We start from the raw sequence: 21,167 nt of genomic DNA, 5'->3' as shown, positions 1-21,167 counted from the left end.
GGGTCAAAATTGAAGCAATCTCATTTTCTTTGGACGAGTATCAATCTGAATGTATGTGGCTAATTAGTTGTGTAATGAGTGATCCACAGAAATTTAGATGAAAAATTTCTCACTCAATAATGAAACCAAATTAATTGTAGTGAATGAAATATGAACTAGTGGTACTACAGCACAGTCTTCAAACAGCAGGGTACATTTCCCTGCAAGAGATACAAAACCTCATGCACTAGATATCTACATCTGCATTTAGGCACTGCAAGAGACCAGCAAGTGAGTCGCGCAATAAAAATTGGCTGTGAATGCTCCGATTACATGGTGCACTGCTTGTTACATACAGTGCCGGGTGTTAGGTCTGTATTGACTGACTGTTGTAAAGAGGTTGACTTCTTTAATTACGCTGCAACATCGAAATAAAGTGTTCATAACGATTTTCAAAAACAGCATTTATTGGGAAATTGAGAGTAGCATGGGTATGTTTTTAAACGGGAGGCTGGCTGTTTTACTGAGAAATTAGCTGACCTTGAAGATCCAAATGTTTTCTTAACTTTTCACCATTTATGGTGTAGAAATGTGGTGCATGATCTATTATTGGATATAATTTGGAGGAAATTATTGTGTAGTTGTATTACTGTGTGTCTATTCAGTCGGAGCATCTTCATCCTGTCAAAATACTCTGGCCTGAAGTTTGGGAAAAAGGAAAGAGGCTCAAACAAAGAAATCCTCATTTCTCAAATGGTGCACACTGTCATAATCGTGGCTGGGCCCGTTTGATGGTTATAGAGAAACTGCAAATGTGCAAAGTTCATATCTAAAAGGCATGTTATTTTGCCAAAAACCAATGCTAATACCAGGTGTGGAAGTTGTGGTTAAATGTGCGTTTGATCAAAGCACTACACTAAAGCTGAGTGAAATCACTGCCGTTCTGTTAGCAGTAACAAAGCCACAGATGGGGTATAATTTCCTGCAGTGTGATGCTTTAATTATTTGAGCACTGAGACTTTTTAGTTTGGGGATGGCGTCAAACAGAAAATTAAGGATGTGTGCAATAAAGGTACAGCAGTTTATCATGGGTGACTTTTGTTACACATAATAAATGGTTAGACTGTGTGTAATGAGCAAGTGTGACTGAGCTCCTTTACAACAATTCCAGAGTGCAGGTACCTCGTGGGTGGCCTGCTTATATACTGTGCTCTCAAGGGATGCTGGGATCCCTTGGGACTCCCAACAGGTGGGCCCTCTGGTGGTCAGATGTGATGCAGGTTACAAAGGGTTAAACACATAACTTTAATCTACATATAGATTGGGCTAACCAAACTGATAGCAATATGGTGGAGGAGGATTTCCTGGAGTGTATAAGGGATGGTTTTCTAAACCAATATGTCGAGGAACCAGCTAGAGAGCTATCCATTCTAGACTGGGTGTTGCGTATTGAGAGAGGATTAATTAGCAATCTTGTCGTGCAAAGCCCCTTGGGGAAGAGTGACCATAATATGGTAGAATTCTTCATTAAGGTGGAGAGTGTCACAGTTAATTCAGAGACTCGAGTCCTAAACTTAAAGAAAGGTAACTTCGATCGTATGAAATGTGAATTGGCTAGGATAGACTGGTGACTGATACTTAAAGGGTTGACGGTGGATAGGCGATGGCAGACATTTAAAGATCACATGAATGAACTTCTACAATTGTACATCCCTTTCTGGTGTTGAAATAAAACTGGGAAGGTGGCTCAACTGTGGCGAACAAAGGAAATTAGGGATAGTGTTCAATCCAAGGAAGAGGCAAATAAATTGGCCAAAAAAAGCAGCAAAACTGAGGACTGGGAGGAATTTAGAATTCAGCAGAGGAGGACAAAGGGTTTAATTAGGAGGGGGAAAATAGAATATGAGAGTAAGCTTGCAGGGAACATAAAAACTGACTGAAAAAGTTTCAACAGATATGTGAAGAGAAAAAGATTAGTGAAGACAAATGTAGGTCCCTTACAGTCAGAATCAGGTGAATTTATAATGGGGAACAAAGAAATGACAGACCAATTGAACAAATACTTTGGTTCTGTCTTCACGAAGGAAGACACAAATAACCTTCTGGAAATACTAGGGGACCGAGGGTCTAGCAAGGAGGAGGAACTAAAGGAAATCTTTATTAGTCAGCAAATTGTGTTATGGAAATTGCTGGGATTGAAGGCCGATAAATCCCCAGGGCTTGATAGTCTGCATCCCAGAATATTTAAGGAAGTGGCCCTAGAAACAGTGGATGCATTGGTGATCATTTTCCAACAGTCTATCAACTCTGGATCAGTTCCTATGGACTGGAGGGTAGCTAATGTAACACCACTTTTTAAAAAAGGAGGGAGCGAGAAAGCGGGTAATTATAGACCGGTTAGACTGACATCCGTAGTGGGGAAAATGTTGGAATCAATTATTAAGGATGAAATAGCAGTGCATTTGGAAAGCAGTGACGGGATCGGCCCAAGTCAGCATGGATTTATGAAGGGGAAATCATGCTTGACAAATCTTCTGGAATTTTTTGAGGATGTAACTAGTAGAGCGGACAAGGGAGAACCAGTGGATATGGTGTATTTGGACTGTCAAAAGGCTTTTGACAAGGTCCCACACAAGAGATTGGTGTGCAAAATCAAAGCACATGGTATTGGGGGTAATATATGACGTGGATAGAGAACTGGTTGGCAGACGGGAAGTCAGGATAAATAGGTCCTTTTCAGAATGGCAGGCAGTGACTAGTGGAGTGCTGCAAGGCTCCGTGCTGGGACCCCAGTTATTTACAATATACATCAATGATTTGGATGAAGGAATAGAGTATAATATCTCCAAGTTTATAAATGACACTAAACTGGGTGGCAGTGTGAGCTGTGAGGAGGACGACGCTAGAAGGCTGCAGGGTGACTTGGACAGGTTAGGTGAGTGGGCAAATGCTTGGAAGATGCAGTATAATGTGGATAAATGTGAGGTTATCCACTTTGGGGTCAAAAGCACGAAGACAGAATATTATCTGAATGGCGGCAGATTAGGAAAAGGGGAGGTGCAACGAGACCTGGGTGTCATGGTTCATTAGTCATTGAAAGTTGGCATGCAGGTACAGCAGGCGGTGAAGAAGGCAAATGGTATGTTGGCCTTCATAACTAGGGGATTTGAGTATAGGAGCAGGGAGATCTTACTGCAGTTGTACAGGGCCTTGGTGAGGCCTCACCTGGAATATTGTGTTCAGTTTTGGTCTCCTAATCTGAGGAAGGACATTCTTGCTATTGAGGGAGTGCAGCGAAGGTTCACCAGACTGATTCCTGGGATGGCAGGACTGACACATGAGGAGAGACTGGATCAACTGGGCCTTTATACACAGGAGTTTAGAAGGATGAGAGGGGATCTCATAGAAACATCTAAGGTTCTGACGGGACGGGCCAGGTTAGATGTGGGTAGAATGTTCGTGATGTTGGGGAAGTCCAGAACCAGGGGACACAGTCTTAGGATAAGGGGTAGGCCATTTAGGACTGAGATGAGGAGAAACTTCTTCACTCAGAGAGTTGTTAACCTGTGGAATTCCCTGCCGCAGAGAGTTGTTGATGCCAGTTCATTGGTTATATTCAAGAGGGAGTTAGATATGGCCCTTATAGGGATCAAGGGGTATGGAGAGAAAGCAGGAAAGGGGTACTGAGGAAATGATCAGCCATGATCTTATTGAATGGTGGTGCAGGCTCGAAGGGCCGAATGGCCTACTCCTGCACCTATTTTCCATGTTTCTATGGAGGGTAGCTAATGTAACCCCACTTTTTTAAAAAAGGAGGGAGAGAGAAAACCGGGAAATATAGACCGGTCAGCCTGACATACACGGTGGTGGGGAAAATGTTGGAATCAATTATTAAGGATGAAATAGCAGCACATTTGGAAAGCAGTGACAGGATCGGTCCACGTCAGCATGGATTTATAAAAGGGAAATCATGCTTGACAAATCTTTTAGAATTTTTTGAGGATGTAATGAGTAGAGTGGATAAGCAGGAGCTAGTGGATGTGGTGTATTTAGACTTTCAAAAGGCTTTTGACAAGGTCCCACACGAGATTAGTGTGCAAAATTAAAGCACATGTTATTGGGGGTAATGTACTGACATGGATAGAGAACTGGTTGGCAGACAGGAAGCAAAGAGTAGGAATAAACGGGTCATTTGATGGTAAAAATAGGAAGGCAGGTTATTATCTGAATGGTGACAGATTAGGAAAAGGGAGGTGCAACGAGACCTGGGTGTCATGGTTCATCCGTCATTGAAAGTTGGCATACAGGTACAGCAGGCGGTGAAGATGGCAAATGGCATGTTGACCTTCATAGCGAGAGGATTTGAGTATACGAGCAGGGAGGTCTTACTACAGTTGTACAAGGCCTTCGTGAGGCCACACCTTGAATATTGTGTACAGTTTTGAGGAAGGACATTCTTGCTATTGAGGGAGTGCAGCGAAGGTTCACCAGACTGATTCCCGAGATGACAGGACTGCCATATGAAGAAAGACTGGATCGACTAGGCTTGTATTCAGTGGAATTTAGAAGAATGAGAGGGGATCTCATAGAAACATTTAAAATTCTGACGGGATTGACAGGTTAGATGCAGGAAGAATGTTCCTGATGTTGGGGATGTCCAGAACCAGGGGTCACAGTCTAAGGATAAAGATTTAGGACCGAGATGAGGAGAAACTTCTTCACCCAGAGAATTGTGAACCTGTGGAATTCTCCACCATAGAATGTTGTTGAGGCCAGTTCATTAGATATATTCAAAAGGGAGTTAGATGTGAGCATTACGGCTAGAGGGATCAAGGGGTTTGGCAAAAAAGTAGGAATGAGGTACTGAAGTTGCATGATCAGCCATGATATTGAATGGTGGTGCAGGCTCGAATGGCCTGCTCCTGCAGCTATTTTCTATGTTTCAAAAGACACAGCTCAGTTTCTGAGCAGCGACTGTTAAAATGATTTACTGTTCTGTTGTGGAAACATTTTATGAAATCGACTGAGATTCTTTGGTGCAGAGATGCAGTGGCGAACCTTTAACAGTAGGTTTTTAAACTCGTGAAGTTATCAACCAAACGAAGGAATGCCAAGTGCAGATATGTCGTGTATTGGTGTATAGGCTTTGGATTTCTTTACACATATACGCAAGTTATTGTTGAGAATACATTTTACTCATTTAAAGGAATTTACTTGCTAAAAATAATTTTGTTGCATATTGTTGAACACAATGCACCATACTGTATACTTGTGGAAATGAATACCTGATGGTACAAAAATGTTTTTCAAAGTGTCTTTGTGAACTTTATGGCTCCAACTTATCATTTACAGTGTGGAATGGTTTTGTTCAACAGGAGGAAGAAAGTACTGACTTAAAGGCAGCTAACCGCGAGCCTTCCCATTGCCCCTGAGCACTAATGTGATTTGTAATGGTGTTTGGGAGCTATGGCTTCTTCAATAAACTTGGGGTTTGGGGCTGGGTAGGGATACTGAAAAGAAGTGCATCTACTGGCACATGTTTACTATTTCAAATGTACACATTTCAATGGTTCTTGCTCTCTCTCCTCCTCTTCCATCGCCCCCTCCCTCCCAAAGCAACTTTCACATTTGTCCTGCCAAATCCTTTGTATTCCGATGACTCAATTTGGACATAATCTGATGTGTCTGGTGACATCTTATTTCCACAGTAATTGCTGCCTTCGTGTTGCTGAAACATTGCCGACTTGGAGTTTTATTGTTGTGCTTTGATGGAAAGCTTGTGTGTCTGGCTCGCCATCTGCTGTGACCATCATTTAAATAACGGGCATCCGATTTCAGTGGGTAATTAAAGGTACAGTGAAAAAGAAAATGGTCATTATTCAGGCTGGTGCAGCAGGTTAGTGGTAAGGTGCTGACTCTCTGCACATCGAAGTGCTGAATAGCCAGTTTCCCCAACCTTTTCATGGGCCTTGTGAACTGCAGCTAGAATTGGCAGCTGTGCTTCTGTCATTCACCAGGGGCAAAAGATGAGCTTGGCCGAGTGTGGTTGAGAAGCTTGTACAGCACTGCCATGTACCAAAAGAATTTGGAAAGTAAGCCTTTTTTTCAAATTTCGAAGGAATGATAGTTAGTGTGTTTCCCAGACTGTCAAAAAGTAGTGTGTAGTTTGGTGGAGTTCATGGGAAGGGATTTTTTTATCGTTTTGAACATTATGATGCATGTGCAGCAATGTTAGCAATAGTTGGGTGTGGATACAGCATGTCTTTATATAGAATCTTACAGCACAGAAGGAGGCTATTCGGCCCATCGTGCCCATGCTGGATCTGTGAAAGAGCTCTCCAATTAGTCTCACTCCCCTGCTCTCTCTCCATAGCCAGCAAATGTTTTCTCTTTTTAAATATTTAACTAATTCCCTTTGGAAATTTACTATTGAATCTGTTTCCACTGCCCCTTCAGGCACTGCATTTCAGATCATAACTTGCTGCATAAAAATTCTTCTCATCTCCCCTCTGGTTTCTTTGCCAATGACCTAAACCTGTGTCCTCTGGTTATCGGCCCTTCTGCCAGTGGAAACAGCTTCTCCCCATCCATTCTATCAAGACCCTCAGCGCCTCTATTAAATCTACCCATAACCACCTCTGCTCTAAGAACAATCCCAGCTTCTCTAGTCTCTCATCCATGGTACTATTCGAGTAAATCTATGTAAATGCCTTTTGATTTGTCCTAGTCCTGTGAATATTATGTCCCAGTGTGATGGACAAATTGACCTTTACATGGAAGGTCAACAGAAATTGGCTATATTTTTGACACTTGATGGTCCATTAAGAACACTGAAAGTAGTACCTCTGCACAGAAGTAATTTTTTTTGTTTTTAAACTGCAGGAAGTTTACAAAGAAGTGGAAACAGCAAAGAGCAGCATTGCAAGGTATGGTGAACCATGTTGCTCCTGTCAATTGTGCAGTGATTTCTCTTTAAATACTATTTAAAGTTTTCTTTTTCTTTTTCAAGCAATGAGAATGAGGAACAGTACCAACACCTCGTGTCTGAACTCCAGAGACTGGATCGTGAATTGTCCATAGTCAAGTCAGAACTGTCAAATATTCAAGGGCTAAAGGCATCCTGTGCAAAGATCGATGGGATACAAGGGAGTGTAAGCAGGATTTTTTTTTGTCTTGTATTGCAAAAATATTTGAATATTTTCATACCACACTCCAAAGCTGCTGCTCACTATTGGATAAACGCATTTATAGCAACAGTGACTGTTAGCTCAATCATCCCAGCAAAACCTACCTAGTTTCTCCACATACAACTGCCACTTATTGTCCTGCTTTTCCAGGTAGACAATCAGGTCAGGGAATTGGTCAACTTGTTGGTTTTTGGAAATAAACAACAAACTTCACCCGAGTCCTTCAAGGAATGGCTGTCTTTGGAGTTCGCCAGCCAAACCCAACTGCAGCTCCTCTTGAAAACCTTGGAAATGAAAATCCTGAAAAATCTCACTCAGCTTTGGATTGAAACAAAAAAACAGCCAGATGAACAGGCAGCTGCATGTGCGATTACTAATGCCGGGATAAGTGGCATTTCAGAGAAGGTGAGTACAGTTGAAATTATCATCATCCATCCATCCATCCCTCTCTCTCTCTCTCTCTCTCTCTCTCTCTCTCTCTCTCTCTCTCTCTCTCTCTCACCCTCGCCCTGCACTGCTCTTCTGCCCCCCCCCCCCCCCCCAACCCTGCCCTGATAAAAGACTTTGTCCTACTCTATTACATTAACTTTAACACCACAAAGACAATTTAACATTTCTAGGCATGGTGCTTGGTCTCTGGGCTAGCGTATTCTGAACCAGTGTTCTTCGCCCTGACCAACCCTCACTATGTATAGAGACTGGGCACTCGCTGGTCCAGGTAGAACGATGTTTTACTCCGTCACCCCTCTCCCCCAATTATGGAGAAGGGATTTAAAAAATCTGTGACATCGATAATGTCTGGGGAAGGATGAAAAGGCCTTACGTAATGCTGAACCTTCCTTCCTCAACTTCTTCCTCCACACAATCTGTTGCCAAAACTGCTTTCACTTCCAAAACATTACCTGCCTTCTCGCCCTCTGCTGCCAAAACTCCACTCCGTTGTTACTTGGAGACTTGATTTTTCGCTAACACTCTGCTTGCCGACTTCCTCTGCCCAAACTAAATGATCCAAAACACTGTGGCCTTGGTCTTGGCTCGCTTCCCCATCACCTCTATCTCTTTGAACTGCACCGGCTCTCAATATCCAAACAAATTGACCTCAAGATCCTCATCTTCATCTTTAAATTCTTCCACAGCCTTGCCCTCCCCATCTGTGATGTCTAGCCATATGTCTCTGCACATACCCACCCTTCACTCTGACACTGAATTACACCTCGATCCCCACTCTCTTTACTCCACTCCTTTGGCCACTGTGCCCCTGCCTTATGTAATTTCCTCCAACACCCCTGAATTTTAAAATTCTCATCCTTGTTTTCAAATACCTCTATGGCCTCAGTCCTCCCTACCTCTATAACCTCCTCCAGCCCTACAACCCTCCAAGATATCAGCACTCCTTCAGTTAATGGGAGCGGTAGCATAGTGGTTAAGTTACGGGACTAGTAATCTGGAGTCGTGAGTTCAAATCCCACCATAGCAGCTGTGGAATTTCTACCATGAATACCAGATTGTCGTAAAAACCCATCTGGTTCACTAATGTCCTTTAGGGAAGGAAATCTGCTGTCCTGTGACTCCAGACCCACAGCAATGTGGTTGACTGCCCTCTGAAATGGCCTAGCAAGCCATTCAGTTGTAATAAAACGCTACAAGAAAGTATAATAAGAATAAAACCGGACGGACCACCCGGTATCAACCTCGGCACAGGCTTCGGACACAACAATGGCACACCCAGCCCAGTCGACTTTGCACAGTCCTCCTCACGAACATCTGGGGACTTGCGCTGACATTGTGAGAGCTGACCCACAGCAACACCATAGTTATACTCACAGAAGCATACTTTTCATCCAATCGGCAAGGAAACCTCCTGCTGATTACCACCTACCGCCTTCCCTCAGCTGATTAATCAGTACTCCTCCATGTTCAACACCACTTGGAAGAAGCACTGAGGGTAGCAAGGGCACAAATGTACTCTGGGTGGGGGACTTCAATGTCCATCACCAAGAGTTGACTCCGTAGCCCCACTACTGACTGAGCTGGCCAAGTCCTGAAGGACATTGCTGCCAGACTGGGTATGCAGCAGTGGTGAGAGAACCAACACGAGGGAAAAGCCTACTTAATCAGTTCTCACCAATCTATCTTTCAGAGATGCATCTGTCCATGACTGCATTGGTAGCAGTGATCACTGCACAATCATTGTGGAGACAAAGTCCCGTCTTTACACTGACGACATCATCCATCGTGTTGTGTGGCACTCCCACTGTGCTAAATGGGATAGATTCAGAACAGATCTAGCAGCTCAAAACTGGGCATCCATGAGCTGCTGTGGGCTATCAGCAGCAGAATTGAATTCCACCACAATGGCCCGGCATATCCTTCACCCTGGTTCAATGAGGAGTGCAGTAGAACAACACCAGGTGTACCTAAAAATGAGGTGCCAACCTGGGGAAGCTGCAACACAGGACTACATGCATGCTAAACAGCAGAAGCAGCATGCTATAGACAGGGCTAACGATCCCACAATCAGCAGATTAGATCAAAGCTATGCAGTCCTGCCACAGCCAGTCGTGAATGGTGGTGGACAATTAAGCAATTAACGGAGGGAGGAGGCTCCATGAATATGCCCATCCTCAATGATGGCGTACTCCAGCACGCAGATGCAAAAGACAAGGCTGAAGCATTTGCAACCATCTTCAGCCAGAAATACCAAGTGGATGATCTATCTCTGCTTCCTCCTGAGGCCCCCCACTATCACAGAAGCCAGTCTTCAGCTAATTCAATTCACTCCACGTAATACCAAGAAACGGCTGAGCGCACTGGATACAGCAAAGGCTATGAGTCCCGGCTGTTGTGCTGAAGACTTGTGCTCCAGAACTAGCTGCGCCTCTAGCCAAGCTGTTCCAGTACAGCTTGCAGCACTGGCATCTATCTGACAATGTGGGAAAACTGCCCAGGTTTGTCCTGTCCACAAAGCTGGATAAATCCAATCCATCAATTACCACCACATCAGTCTACTCTCAAATATCAGCAAAGTGATGGAAGGTGTCGTCGATAGTGCTATCAAACGGCACTTATTCACCAATAACCTGCTCACCAATGCTCAGTTTGGGTTCCGCCAGGACCATTTGGCTCCACACCTCATTACTTGGCCCAAACATGGACAAAATGGCTGAATTCTAGGTGAGGTGAGAGTGACTGCTGTTGACATCAAGGCAGTATTTGACCGAGTGTGGCAACAAGGAGCCCGAGTAAAACTGAGGTCAATAGAAATCGGGGGAAACTTTCCACTGGCTGGAGTCATACCTAGCACAGAGGAAGATGGTTGTAGTTGTTGGAGGTCAATCATCTCAATCCTTGGACATCACTGCAGGAGTTCCTCAGGGCAGTGCCTAGGCCCAACTATCTTAAGCTGCTTCATCAATAACAGTCCCTTCATCATAAGGTCATAAGAAATAGGAGCAGGAGTAGGCCATACGGCCCCTTGAGTCTGCGCCGCCATTTAATACGATCTTGGCTGATCCGATCATAGACTCAGGTCCACTTCCCTGCCTGCTTCCCCCCTCCCCCCAATAACCCCTTATCCCCTTATCGGTTAAGAACCTGTCTATCTCTGTCTTAAATTTATTCAATGACCCTGTCTATGTCCTTTTGCAGATTTTTTTGTGTCCTCCTCACACATTGCTTTTCCTCCCATCTTTGTATCGTCAGCAAACTTGACTACGTTACACTCGCTCCCTTCATCCAAGACGTTAATATAGATTGTAAATAGTTGGGGTCCCAGCACTGGTCTCTGCGGCACTCCACTAGTTACTGGTTGCCAACCCAAGAATGAACCATTTATCCCGACTCTCTGTTTTCTGTTAGTTAGCCAATCCTCTATCCATGCTAATATATTACCCCCAACTCTGTGAACTTTTATCTTGTGCAGTAACCTTTTATGTGGCACCTTGTCAAATACCTTCTGGATGTCCAAATATACCACACTCACCTGTTCCCCTTTATCCATCCTGTTTGTTACATCCTTAAAGAATTCCAGCAAATTTGTCAAACATGACTTCCCCTTCATAAATCCATGCTGATTCTGCCTGACTGAATTATGCTTTTCCAAATGTCCTGTTACTGCTTCTTTAATAATGGACTCCAACATTTTCCCAACCACAGATGTTAGGCTAACTGGTCTATAGTTTCCTGCTTTTTGTCTACCTCCTTTTTTAAATAGGGGCGTTACATTTGCAGTTTTTCAATCTGCTGGGACCTCCCCAGAAGCCAAGGAATTTTGTTACATTCCAACCAATACATCCACTATCCCTGCTGCTACTTCTCAAGATCCTCGGATGGAAGCCATCAGGTCCAGGGGATTTATCCGCCTTTAGTCCCATTATCTTACTGAGTACACTGATTGTGTTAAGTTCCTCTCCCCCCCCCCCTCCCCCATAGCCCTTTGACTATCCACTGTCGGAATATTGTTAGTGTCCTCTACTGTAAAGACTGATACTAAATATTTGTTCAGAGTTTCTGCCATCTCCATGTTCCCTTTCACTAATTCCCCGGTCTCGTCCTCTAAGGGACCAACATTTACTTTAGCCACTCTTCATTTTTATATACCTGTAGAAGCTCTTGCTATCTGTTTTTATATTTCATTCTAGTTTACTTTCATAGTCTATCTTCCCTTTCTTAATTTTTTTTAGTCATTCTTTGCTGGCTGTTAAAAGCTTCCCAGTCTTCTGTCCTCCCACTAATTTTGGCCACTTTGCCCTTGTTTTTCATTGGATACCGTCCTTTATTTCTTTAGTTAGCCACGGATGGCTATCTTTTCTTTTACACCCTTTCTGCCTCACTGGAATATATTTTTCTTGAGAGTTGTGAAATATCTCCTTGAATGTACGCCACTGTTCATCAATCGTCCTACACTTTAATCTATTTTCCCAGTCCACTTTAACCAACTCTGCCCTCAAACCTTCATAGTCTCCATATTTAAGCTTAGTATGCTGGTTAGAGATCCAACTTTCTCACCCTCCATCTGAATTTGAAATTCAACCATGCTATGGTCACTCATTCCGAGGGGATCCTTTACTAGGAGATTGTTTATTAATCCTGTCTCATTACAAAGGACCAGATCTAAGATAGCCTGCCCCCTGGTTGGTTCCGTTACAGACAGCTCAAGGAACCTGTCCCTTATGCACTCTATGAACTCTTCCTCAAGGCTACCCTGACCAATTTGATTTGTTCAGTCAATATGGAGGTTAAAATCACCCATGATTATTGCTGTTCCCTTTTTACAAGCCCCCTCTATTTCCTGGTTTATTCTCCGATCAACAGCGTCGCTACTGTTAGGGGGCCTATAGACTACGCCCACCAGTGACTTTTTCCCTTTATTATTCCTTATCTCCACTCAAACTGCTTCAACATGCTGATCATTTGAGCCAATATCGTTTCTCACTAATGCAATGATTCCATCCTTGATCAACAGAGCTACCCCACCTCCTTTTCCTTTCTGTCTGTCCTTCCGAATTGTCAAGTACCCCTGAATATTTAGTTCCCAGTCCTGGTCACCTTGCAACCACGTCTCTGTAATGGCTATCAGATCATACCCATTTGTAACTATTTGTGCGGACAGCTCATCTAATTTGTAACAAATTCAGATAAAGATCTTTTAAATGTGTTTTCTTACCATTTTCTCCTGCTATGGCTCCAGTTTCTGATACACTCATGTTTATAGATTCTGTCACCCTCTGATTTTCGTTTCCCCTAATGCTACCCTGTTCTATTGCCTTCAGCTTGTTCTTTGAGCTTTTAGATTTCTGCTCACCTGAACCCTCCCCCCCCACTAATTAGTTTAAAGCTCTCTCTGCAGCGCCAGTTATTTGGTTCGACAGGACCCTAGCCCCAGCACGTTCCAAGTGGAGTCCAACCCGATGGAACAGCTTCCTCTCAGCCCAGTACTGGTGCCAGTGCCCCAGGAACCAAAACCCATTTCTCCCACACCAGTCTTTGAGCCACGAGTTTAGCTCTCTGATCTCATGTAAATTTGCTCGTAGCTCGGGTAGTAATCCAGAGATTATTACCTTTGTGGTTCTGCTTTTCAATTTGGCCCCTAGTTGCTCATAATCCCTTAGAACCTTCTTGTCTGTCCTATCTATGTCGTTGGTACCCACGTGGACCACGACAACTGGATCTACCCTCTCCCACTCCAAGTTCCTCTCCAGCCCTGAGGAGATGTCCTTAACCCTGGCACCGAGGCAACACAGCCTTCGGGACTCACGCTCTCGGCTGCAGAGAACTGTGTCTATCCCCCTAATGATACTGTCCCCTAATACTACAATGTTTCTTTTTACTCCCCCCGCTTGAATGGCCTCCTGTACCACGGTGCTGTGGTCAGTTTGTTCATCCTCCCTGCAGTCCCCCCTGCTCTCGTCCACACAGGGAGTAAGAGCATCAAGCCTGTTGGACAAGAGCAAGGGCCGAGCTCCTCCATCACTACCTCCTGGATCCCCATAGCTTCCTCACTCGTAGTCACACCCTCCTGTCCTTGACCCCTCAATGGGGTCCACCAGCTCCCACATGTTGCAGCACTGACATCACCTGTCCCTGCCATCTTAATGTATTTAACTAATTAAGTTTTATTTTTAGTCCCACCAATGCCACAGAATTTTCCCTCAGTAAAACACACACTACTGCTATTTAGTAAACTGTTGATTACATAATAAAACAAGAAAGGAGAGAGAACTCACTGACCAATCAGTTTCCTGTGACGTCTAATATAGTCGCCCAGTTCCACTTTGTCGCAGTCACTAACCTGCTCGCGCTGCTTCCTGGAGTATCTGGCTGCCGCCGCTGCCTGTGGGAGGGAGGTGTTTACCTGAGGTCACGGTGATCTGGGGCCTCGCTGCCGCTGTCCCCTTACACTGCGCTGGGACTCGTTTCCCAGCGAATCAAATAACTGGAGCTGTAGAGAGGGCTTTAAACCAATTAGTGGAGGGGGGGATTCAGATGAGTGAAAATTTAATAGGTCAGAAATGGGGATGTTCGCTGATGATTGCATTCACAACAACTCAGAAAATGAAGCAGTCCATGCCCACATGCAGCGAGACCTGGACGACATTCCGGCTTGGGCTGATAAGTGGCAATTAATGTGGGTACCAACGACATAGGTAGGACAAAGAAAGAGGTTCTGCTGAGGGAGTGTGAGCAGCTAGGGGCCAAATTAAAAATAAGAACCACAAGCAAATTTGCATAGGGTAAATATGATCAGAAAGTTAAACACGTGGCTCAAAGACTGGTGTGGGAGCAATGGGTTTTGGTTCCTGGGGCTCTGGCACCAGTACTGGGGTAAGAGGGAGCTGTTCCCTTGGGATGGGCTCCACTTCGACCGTGCTGGGACTAGGGTCCTGGTGAATCAAATAACTAGGGCTGTAGAGAGGGCTTGAAACTAATTAGTGGGTGGGAGGATTAAGATGAGCGAAAATTTAAAAAGTCAAAGAATAAGGAGCAGGCAATAGAGCAAGGTAGCACTGGGGGGGGGGGAGGAATGAAAACCAGAGCGTGCCAGGAAGGGACAGAGTGTATAAATATATTGGTGAATGAGAAAGTGGCGTCAAAGCTGGAAAAAATGGTTTAAAAAAAACAAATTTAAAAGCTCTTAATCACAAAATAGATGAGTTCATGACACAAATAGTTACAAATGGGTATGATCTGATGGCCATTACAGAGACATGGTTGCAAGGTGACCAGGACTGGGAACTAAATATTCAGGGATACTTGACATTTCGGAAGGACAGACAGAAAGGAAAAGGAGGCGGTGAAGCTCTGTTAATAAAGGATGAGATCAGTGTGTTAGTGAGAAATGATACTGGCTCAGAAGATCAAGATGTTAATTCAGTTTGGGTGGAGATTAGGAATAACGAGGGGAAAAAGTCGCTGGTGGGCGTAGTCTGTAGGCCCCCTAACAGTAGCTACACAGTTGGATGGAGTATAAATCAAGAAATGATGGAGGCTTGTAAAAAAGGAACGGCAATAATCGTGGACGATTTTAACCTTGATATTGATTGGACAAAGCAAATTGGCCAGGGTAGCCTTGAGGAAGAGTTCATAGAGAGTATCCGGGATAGTTTCCTTGAACAGTACGTTGCGGAACCAACCAGGGAGCAGGCTATCTTAGATCTGGTACTGTGTAATAGACAGGATTAATAAATGATCTCCGAGTAAAGGATCGTCTAGGAATAAGTGACCATAGTATGGTTGAATTTCAAATCAGTTGGAGGGTGAGAATGTTGGATCTTAAACCAGTATCCTAAGCTTAAATAAAGGAGACTACAAAGGTATGAGGGTGGAGTTGGCTAAAATGGACTGGAAAAATAGACTAAAGTATGGGACGGTTGACGAGCAGTGGCAGATATTTAGGGAGATATTTCATAACTCGCAACAAAAATATATCCCAGTGAGAAGGAACGACTAAGAGAAGGGATAACCATCCGTGGCTGGCGAAGGAAATAAAGGAGGGTATCAAATTGAAAACAAGGGCATACAATATGGCCAAGACTAGCGGGAGGCCAGAGGGTTGGGAAACTTTTAAAAGCCAGCATAGAACGACGAAAAGAAAAAATGATTCAAAGAGGGAAGATAGATTATGAAAATAAACTATCACGAAATATAGAGGTATATAAAAAGGAAAAGTGGTTAAAGTAAATGTTGGTCCCCTGGAGGATGAGACTGGGGAATTAATAATGGAGCACAGGGAAATGGCAGAGACATTGAACAAATATTTTGTATCGGTCTTCACGGTAGAAGACACTAAAAATAGATAATCAAGCAGCTATAGGGAGGAGCATAATACTATCACTAATGAAGTAATACTCGGTAAAATAATGGGACTAAAGTCCAGCAAGTCCCCTGGACCTGATGGCCTGCATCCTAGGGTCTTAAAAGAAGTGGCTGCAGAAATTCCCTGGATTCTGGGGCGGTCCCTGCAGACTGGAAAACCGTAAATATAACGTCCCTATTTAAAAAATGGAGGCAGGCAAAAAGCAGGAAACTATAGACCAGTTAGCCTAACATCTGTGGTTGGGAAAAAGCTGGAGTCCATTATTTAGGAAGCAGTAGCAGGACATTTGGAAATGCATAATTCAATTAAGCAGAGTCAGCATGGTTTTATGAAAGGGAACTCGTGTTGGATAAATTTGCTGGAGTTCTTTGAGGATGTAACGAGCCGGGTGGATAAGGGGGAACCAGTGGATGTGGTGTATTTGGATTTCCAGAAGGCATTCGATAACATGGAAACATAGAAAATAGGTGCAGGATCAGGCCATTTGGCCCCTTCAAGCCTGCACAACCATTCAATATGATCATGGCTGATCATGCAACTTCAGTACCCCATTCCTGCCTTCTCTCCATACCCCTTGATCCCTTTAGCTGTAATGGCCACATCTAACTCCCTTTTGAATATATCCAACGAACTGGACTCAACAACTTTCTGTGGTAGAAAATTCCACAGGTTCACAATTGTCTGGGTGAAAAAATTTCTCATAGAAACATAAGGCTCAAGTTTCAGACCCCCGCTAGAACGGCGCACATCGGAGAGACCCGCCTAATTTGTAGAACAGAAATTGTGTTGTATACTTACCTCGCGAATCACCGATATCTGTAGGCCCGTTTGCAGCTCAGTGCGGCGCAGCAGGAGCTGCTGGGGGCAGAGCTACAGCCCTGCGCCAAAAAGAGTGCTGGCAGCTGCGCGCGTGTGCAGTAGCTCCTGGCCCTCCCAGCGCGTCCTGTCTCCGGGCGACCCTATCCCTGGCCCCGTGTGGCCTGCCTGCCCTTACCTCTTCCGTGGCGGGCCCGGCATCTCCTGGAGGCAGGCCCCGCCTGAACTCCTTGGTGGCGGCGGGACCCGCATAACCGGAATCTCGCTGGGCCTCGCCCGAAGTCCTGGGCGGCGGTCCAGCATTTGCTGGGGGCGGGGCCTGCCCGAAGTCCTGGGTGGCGGCGGGGCCCGACCGACCGGCATCTCCTGGGGGGGGTGCCCGTCCCAGCAGGCTGTTTGGGGGGGCGGGGGCTGCCGGTGCTGCAGTAGGTGAGTAGAAACTTAATTTTTTATTCATTGATTTTTTTATTTTTTTATTTAATTTTTTTGATTGATTTATTGATTTATTTATCATTTATTATTGATGGCTCTTTATTTCTAAAAGTGAAGTGTTTAATGCTTGTAAACTCCCCCCCCTCTCTCTCCCCCACCCCCCCCCCTCCCCAATCTCTTGCTCCCTGCGCCTAATTTAGAAAGTGTAGGCAAGGTTTTTCTTGGCGTACGAAAATCTACACTTACTCCATTCTAAGTTAGTTTGGAGTAAGTTTTTGCTGTCTAAACTTGCAAAACAGGCGTAAGTGGCTGATAACGCTCCCTTTTGGAAAAAAGACTGTTCTAAAACGAAACTATTCTAACTGACTAGAATTGGAGCAAACTAAATGCCGAGAATTGCAATTTCTAAGATACTCCATTCTAAACTAGTTCCTCCAAAAAATTGGGAACAACTCGAGCCGAAACTTACAGAGCAGAAGGAGGCCATTCCGGCCCGTCGTGGCCGCGCCGGCCAACAAAGAGCCGCACGGCCCTTTGTCAGCAGCCCTGAAGGTTACATATAAACCTATGAACAATGACGGAAAGGCAAAGAGCACCCAGCCCAACAATCCGCCCCACACCACTGCAACAGCCCCTATTCCTGAAACATTCTACGCTCCACCCCAACCGGAGCCATGTGATCTCCTGGGAGAGGCAAAAATCAGAAAAAAACCCAGGCCAATTTAGGGAGAAAAAAATCTGGGAAAATTCCTCTCCGACCCATCCAGGCGATCGAAACTAGTCCAGATCATCACCCTGGCTGTATTCTATTCACTGCAGTACTTACCATTCTTTATCATCATCATCATAGGCAGTCCCTCGGAATTGAGGAGGACTTGCTTCCACTCCCAAAGTGAGTTCTTTGGTGGCTGAACTGTCCAATCCGAGAGCCACAGACCCTGTTACAGGTGGGACAGATATTTGTCGAGGGAAGGGGTGGGTGGGGCTGGTTTGCCGCGTGCTCTTTCCGCTGTCTGCGCTTGACCTCTTCGGTCGCAACGTTGAGATTCCAAGGGTGTCCTTGTAACGCTTCCACTGTCCTCCTTTGACTCATTTACCATGAAGGAGCTCCGCATAATGCATTTGCTTAGGGAGTCTTGTATCTGACATGCGAACTATGTGGCCTGCCCAGCGAAGCTGATTGAGTGTGGTCAGTGCTTCAATGCTGGGGATGTTAGCCTGGACGAGGACACTGATGTTGGTTCGTCTGTCCTCCCAGGGGATTTGCAGGATCTTGCGGAGACAACGTTGGTGATATATCTCCAGCGACTTGAGGTGCCTTCTGTACATCGTCTATGCCTCAGATCCATACCGGAGGGCGGGTATTACTACAGCCTTGTAGACCATGAGCTTGGTGGTAGATTTGAGGGCCTGGTCTTCAAACACTCTCTTCCTCAGGCGGCCGAAGGCTGCATTGGCGCACTGGAGGTGATGTTGAATCTCCGCATCAATGTCTGCCTTTGTTGATAAGAGGCTCCCGAGGTATGGGAAATGGTCCTAATATCTAAGACCAAGGTCCTCTACCAGCCTGTCCCAGCCGCACAGCGCATGCCATTATATCTGCGCCGACCAACAAAAGATCATCCAGTCTAATCCCAATTACCAGCTCTAGGTCTGTAACCCTGCAGGTTACTGCACTTTTAAGTGACCATCCAACCATCTATTAAAAGTGGTGAGGGTTTCTGCATCCACCACTCTTCCAGGCAGCGAGTTCCAGATCCCCCACAACCCTCTGCGTAAAGAAGCCCCCCCTCAAATTCTCTCTAAACCTTCCACCAACCACCTTAAAACTATGCTCCTTCGTATTAGCCCCCACCACCAATGGAAATAGACCCTTACTATCCACTATGTTCAGGTCCCTCAATATTTTGTACACCTCGATGAGGTTTCTCAACCTCCTCTGTTCCAATGAGAACAAACCCAACCTATCCAATCAGTCCTCATTGCTAAGATTCTCCATTCCAGGCAGCATCCTAGTAAATCTCCTCTGCACCCTCTCTAGTGCAATGACATCCTTCCTATAATACGGTGACCAGAACTGCACGCAGTACTCCAGCTGTGGCCTAACCAAAGTATTATACAATTTAAGCATAACCTCCCTGCTTTTATATTCTATGCCTTGGCCAATAAAGGCAAGCATTCCGTATGCCGCCTTAACCACCTTATCCACCTGGCCTGCTACTTTCAGGGATCTGTGGACAAGCACTCCAAGGTTCCTTTGTTTATCTACACGATTAAGTGGCCTACTGCTTAATGTGTATACCCTTTCCTTATTAGCCCTCCCAGAGTGTATCGCCTCACACTTCTCTGAATTAAATTCCATTCGCCACACTGCTCTGACCAGATAGCCTCCTGCAGCCCATGACTTTCCTCTTCATTATCAACCAGACAGCCAATTTTAGTGTCATCTGCAAACTTCTTAATCATACTTACTATATTCAAATCTAAATCGTTGATATATACCACAAAAAACAAGGGACCCAGTACTGTGCCAAACCCCACTGCAAACATTCTTTCAGTCACACAAACATCCATCAATCATTACCCTTTGCTTCCTACCTCCAAGCCAATTTTGGATCCAACTTGCCACTTTGCCCTGGTTCCCACGTGCTTTAACTTCATCTCGGTCCTATGTGGCTTACCTCTTATCCTTAGACTGTGACCCCTGGTTCTGGACTTTCCCCAACATTGGGAACATTCTTCCTGCATCTAACCTGTCTAACCCCGTCAGAATTTTATATGCTTCGATGAAATCCCCTCTCATTCTTCTAAATTCCAGTCAATATAAGCCTAGTCGATCCAATCTTTCTTCATATGTCAGTCCTGCCATCCCAGGAATCAGTCTGATGAACCTTCGCTGCACTTCCTCATTAGCAAGAATGTCCTTCCTCAGATTAGGAGACCAAAACTGCACATGATACTCAAGGTATGGTCTCAAGGCCCTGTACAACTGCAGCAAGACCTTCCTGCTCCTATACTCAAATTCTCTTGCAATGAAGGCCAATGTGCCATTTGCTTTCTTAACTGCCTGCTGTACCTGCATGCCTACTTTCAATGACTGATGTACCATGACACCCAGGTCTCGTTGCACCTCCCCTTTTCCTAATCTGTCATCATTCAGATAATCTGCCTTCCTGTTTTTGCCACCAAAGTGGATAACCTCACATTTATCTACATTATACTGCATCTGCCATGCATTTGCCCACTCACCTAACCTGTCCAAGTAACCCGCAGCCTCTTAGCATCCTCCTCACAGCTTAGTGTCATCTGCAGACTTGGAGATATTACATTCAATTCCTTCGTCTAAATCATTAATATATAGTAAATAGCTGGGGTCCCAGCACTGAACCTTGCGGTACCCCACTAGTCATTGCCTGCCATTCTGAAAAGGACCCGTTTATTCCCACTCTTTGCTTCATGTCTGCCAACCAGTTTTCTATCCATGTCAATACCTTACCCCCAATCCCATGTGCCTTAATTTTGCACACTAATCTCTTGTGTGGGACCTTGTCAAAAGCCTTTTGAAAGTCCAAATACACCACATCCACTGGTTCTCCCTTATCCACTCTACTAGTTACATCCTCAAAAAATTTTCGAAGATTTGTCAAGCATGATTTCTCTTTCATAAATCCATGCTGACTTGGACTGATCCTGTCACTGCTTTCCAAATGCGCTGCTATTACATCTTTATTAATTGATTCCAGCATTTTCCCCACCACCGATGTCCGGCTAACCGGCCTATAATTCCCTGTTTTCTCTCTCCCTCCTTTTTTAAAAAGTGGTGTTACATTAGTTATCCTGCAATCCATAGGAACTGATCCAGAGTCCGTGGAATGTTGGAAAATGATCACCAATGCATCCACTATTTCTCGGGCCATTTCCTTATGTTCTCTGGGATG

The 21,167-nt window shown here is 44.8% G+C and overlaps 1 protein-coding gene across 3 annotated transcripts in view; it reads left to right on the top strand.

Moving 5' to 3' along the window:
- LOC139280936 (SUN domain-containing protein 1-like) overlaps window positions 1-21,167 on the top strand; it is a 94,708-nt gene that overhangs the window by 45,540 nt on the left and 28,001 nt on the right. For all 3 annotated transcript variants that reach the window (XM_070900748.1, XM_070900747.1, XM_070900749.1), the window contains 3 exons: window positions 6,862-6,905; window positions 6,989-7,130; window positions 7,317-7,571. In XM_070900748.1, the coding sequence (XP_070756849.1) occupies window positions 6,862-6,905; window positions 6,989-7,130; window positions 7,317-7,571 (441 nt within the window). The remainder of the gene's footprint in view (window positions 1-6,861; window positions 6,906-6,988; window positions 7,131-7,316; window positions 7,572-21,167) is intronic.

Source organism: Pristiophorus japonicus, chromosome 15, assembly GCF_044704955.1.
Source record: "Pristiophorus japonicus isolate sPriJap1 chromosome 15, sPriJap1.hap1, whole genome shotgun sequence".
Taxonomy (NCBI): Eukaryota; Metazoa; Chordata; class Chondrichthyes; family Pristiophoridae; genus Pristiophorus; species Pristiophorus japonicus.
The sequence above is the reverse complement of the archived record's forward strand: the minus strand, read 5'-3'. Positions and strand labels throughout refer to the sequence as shown.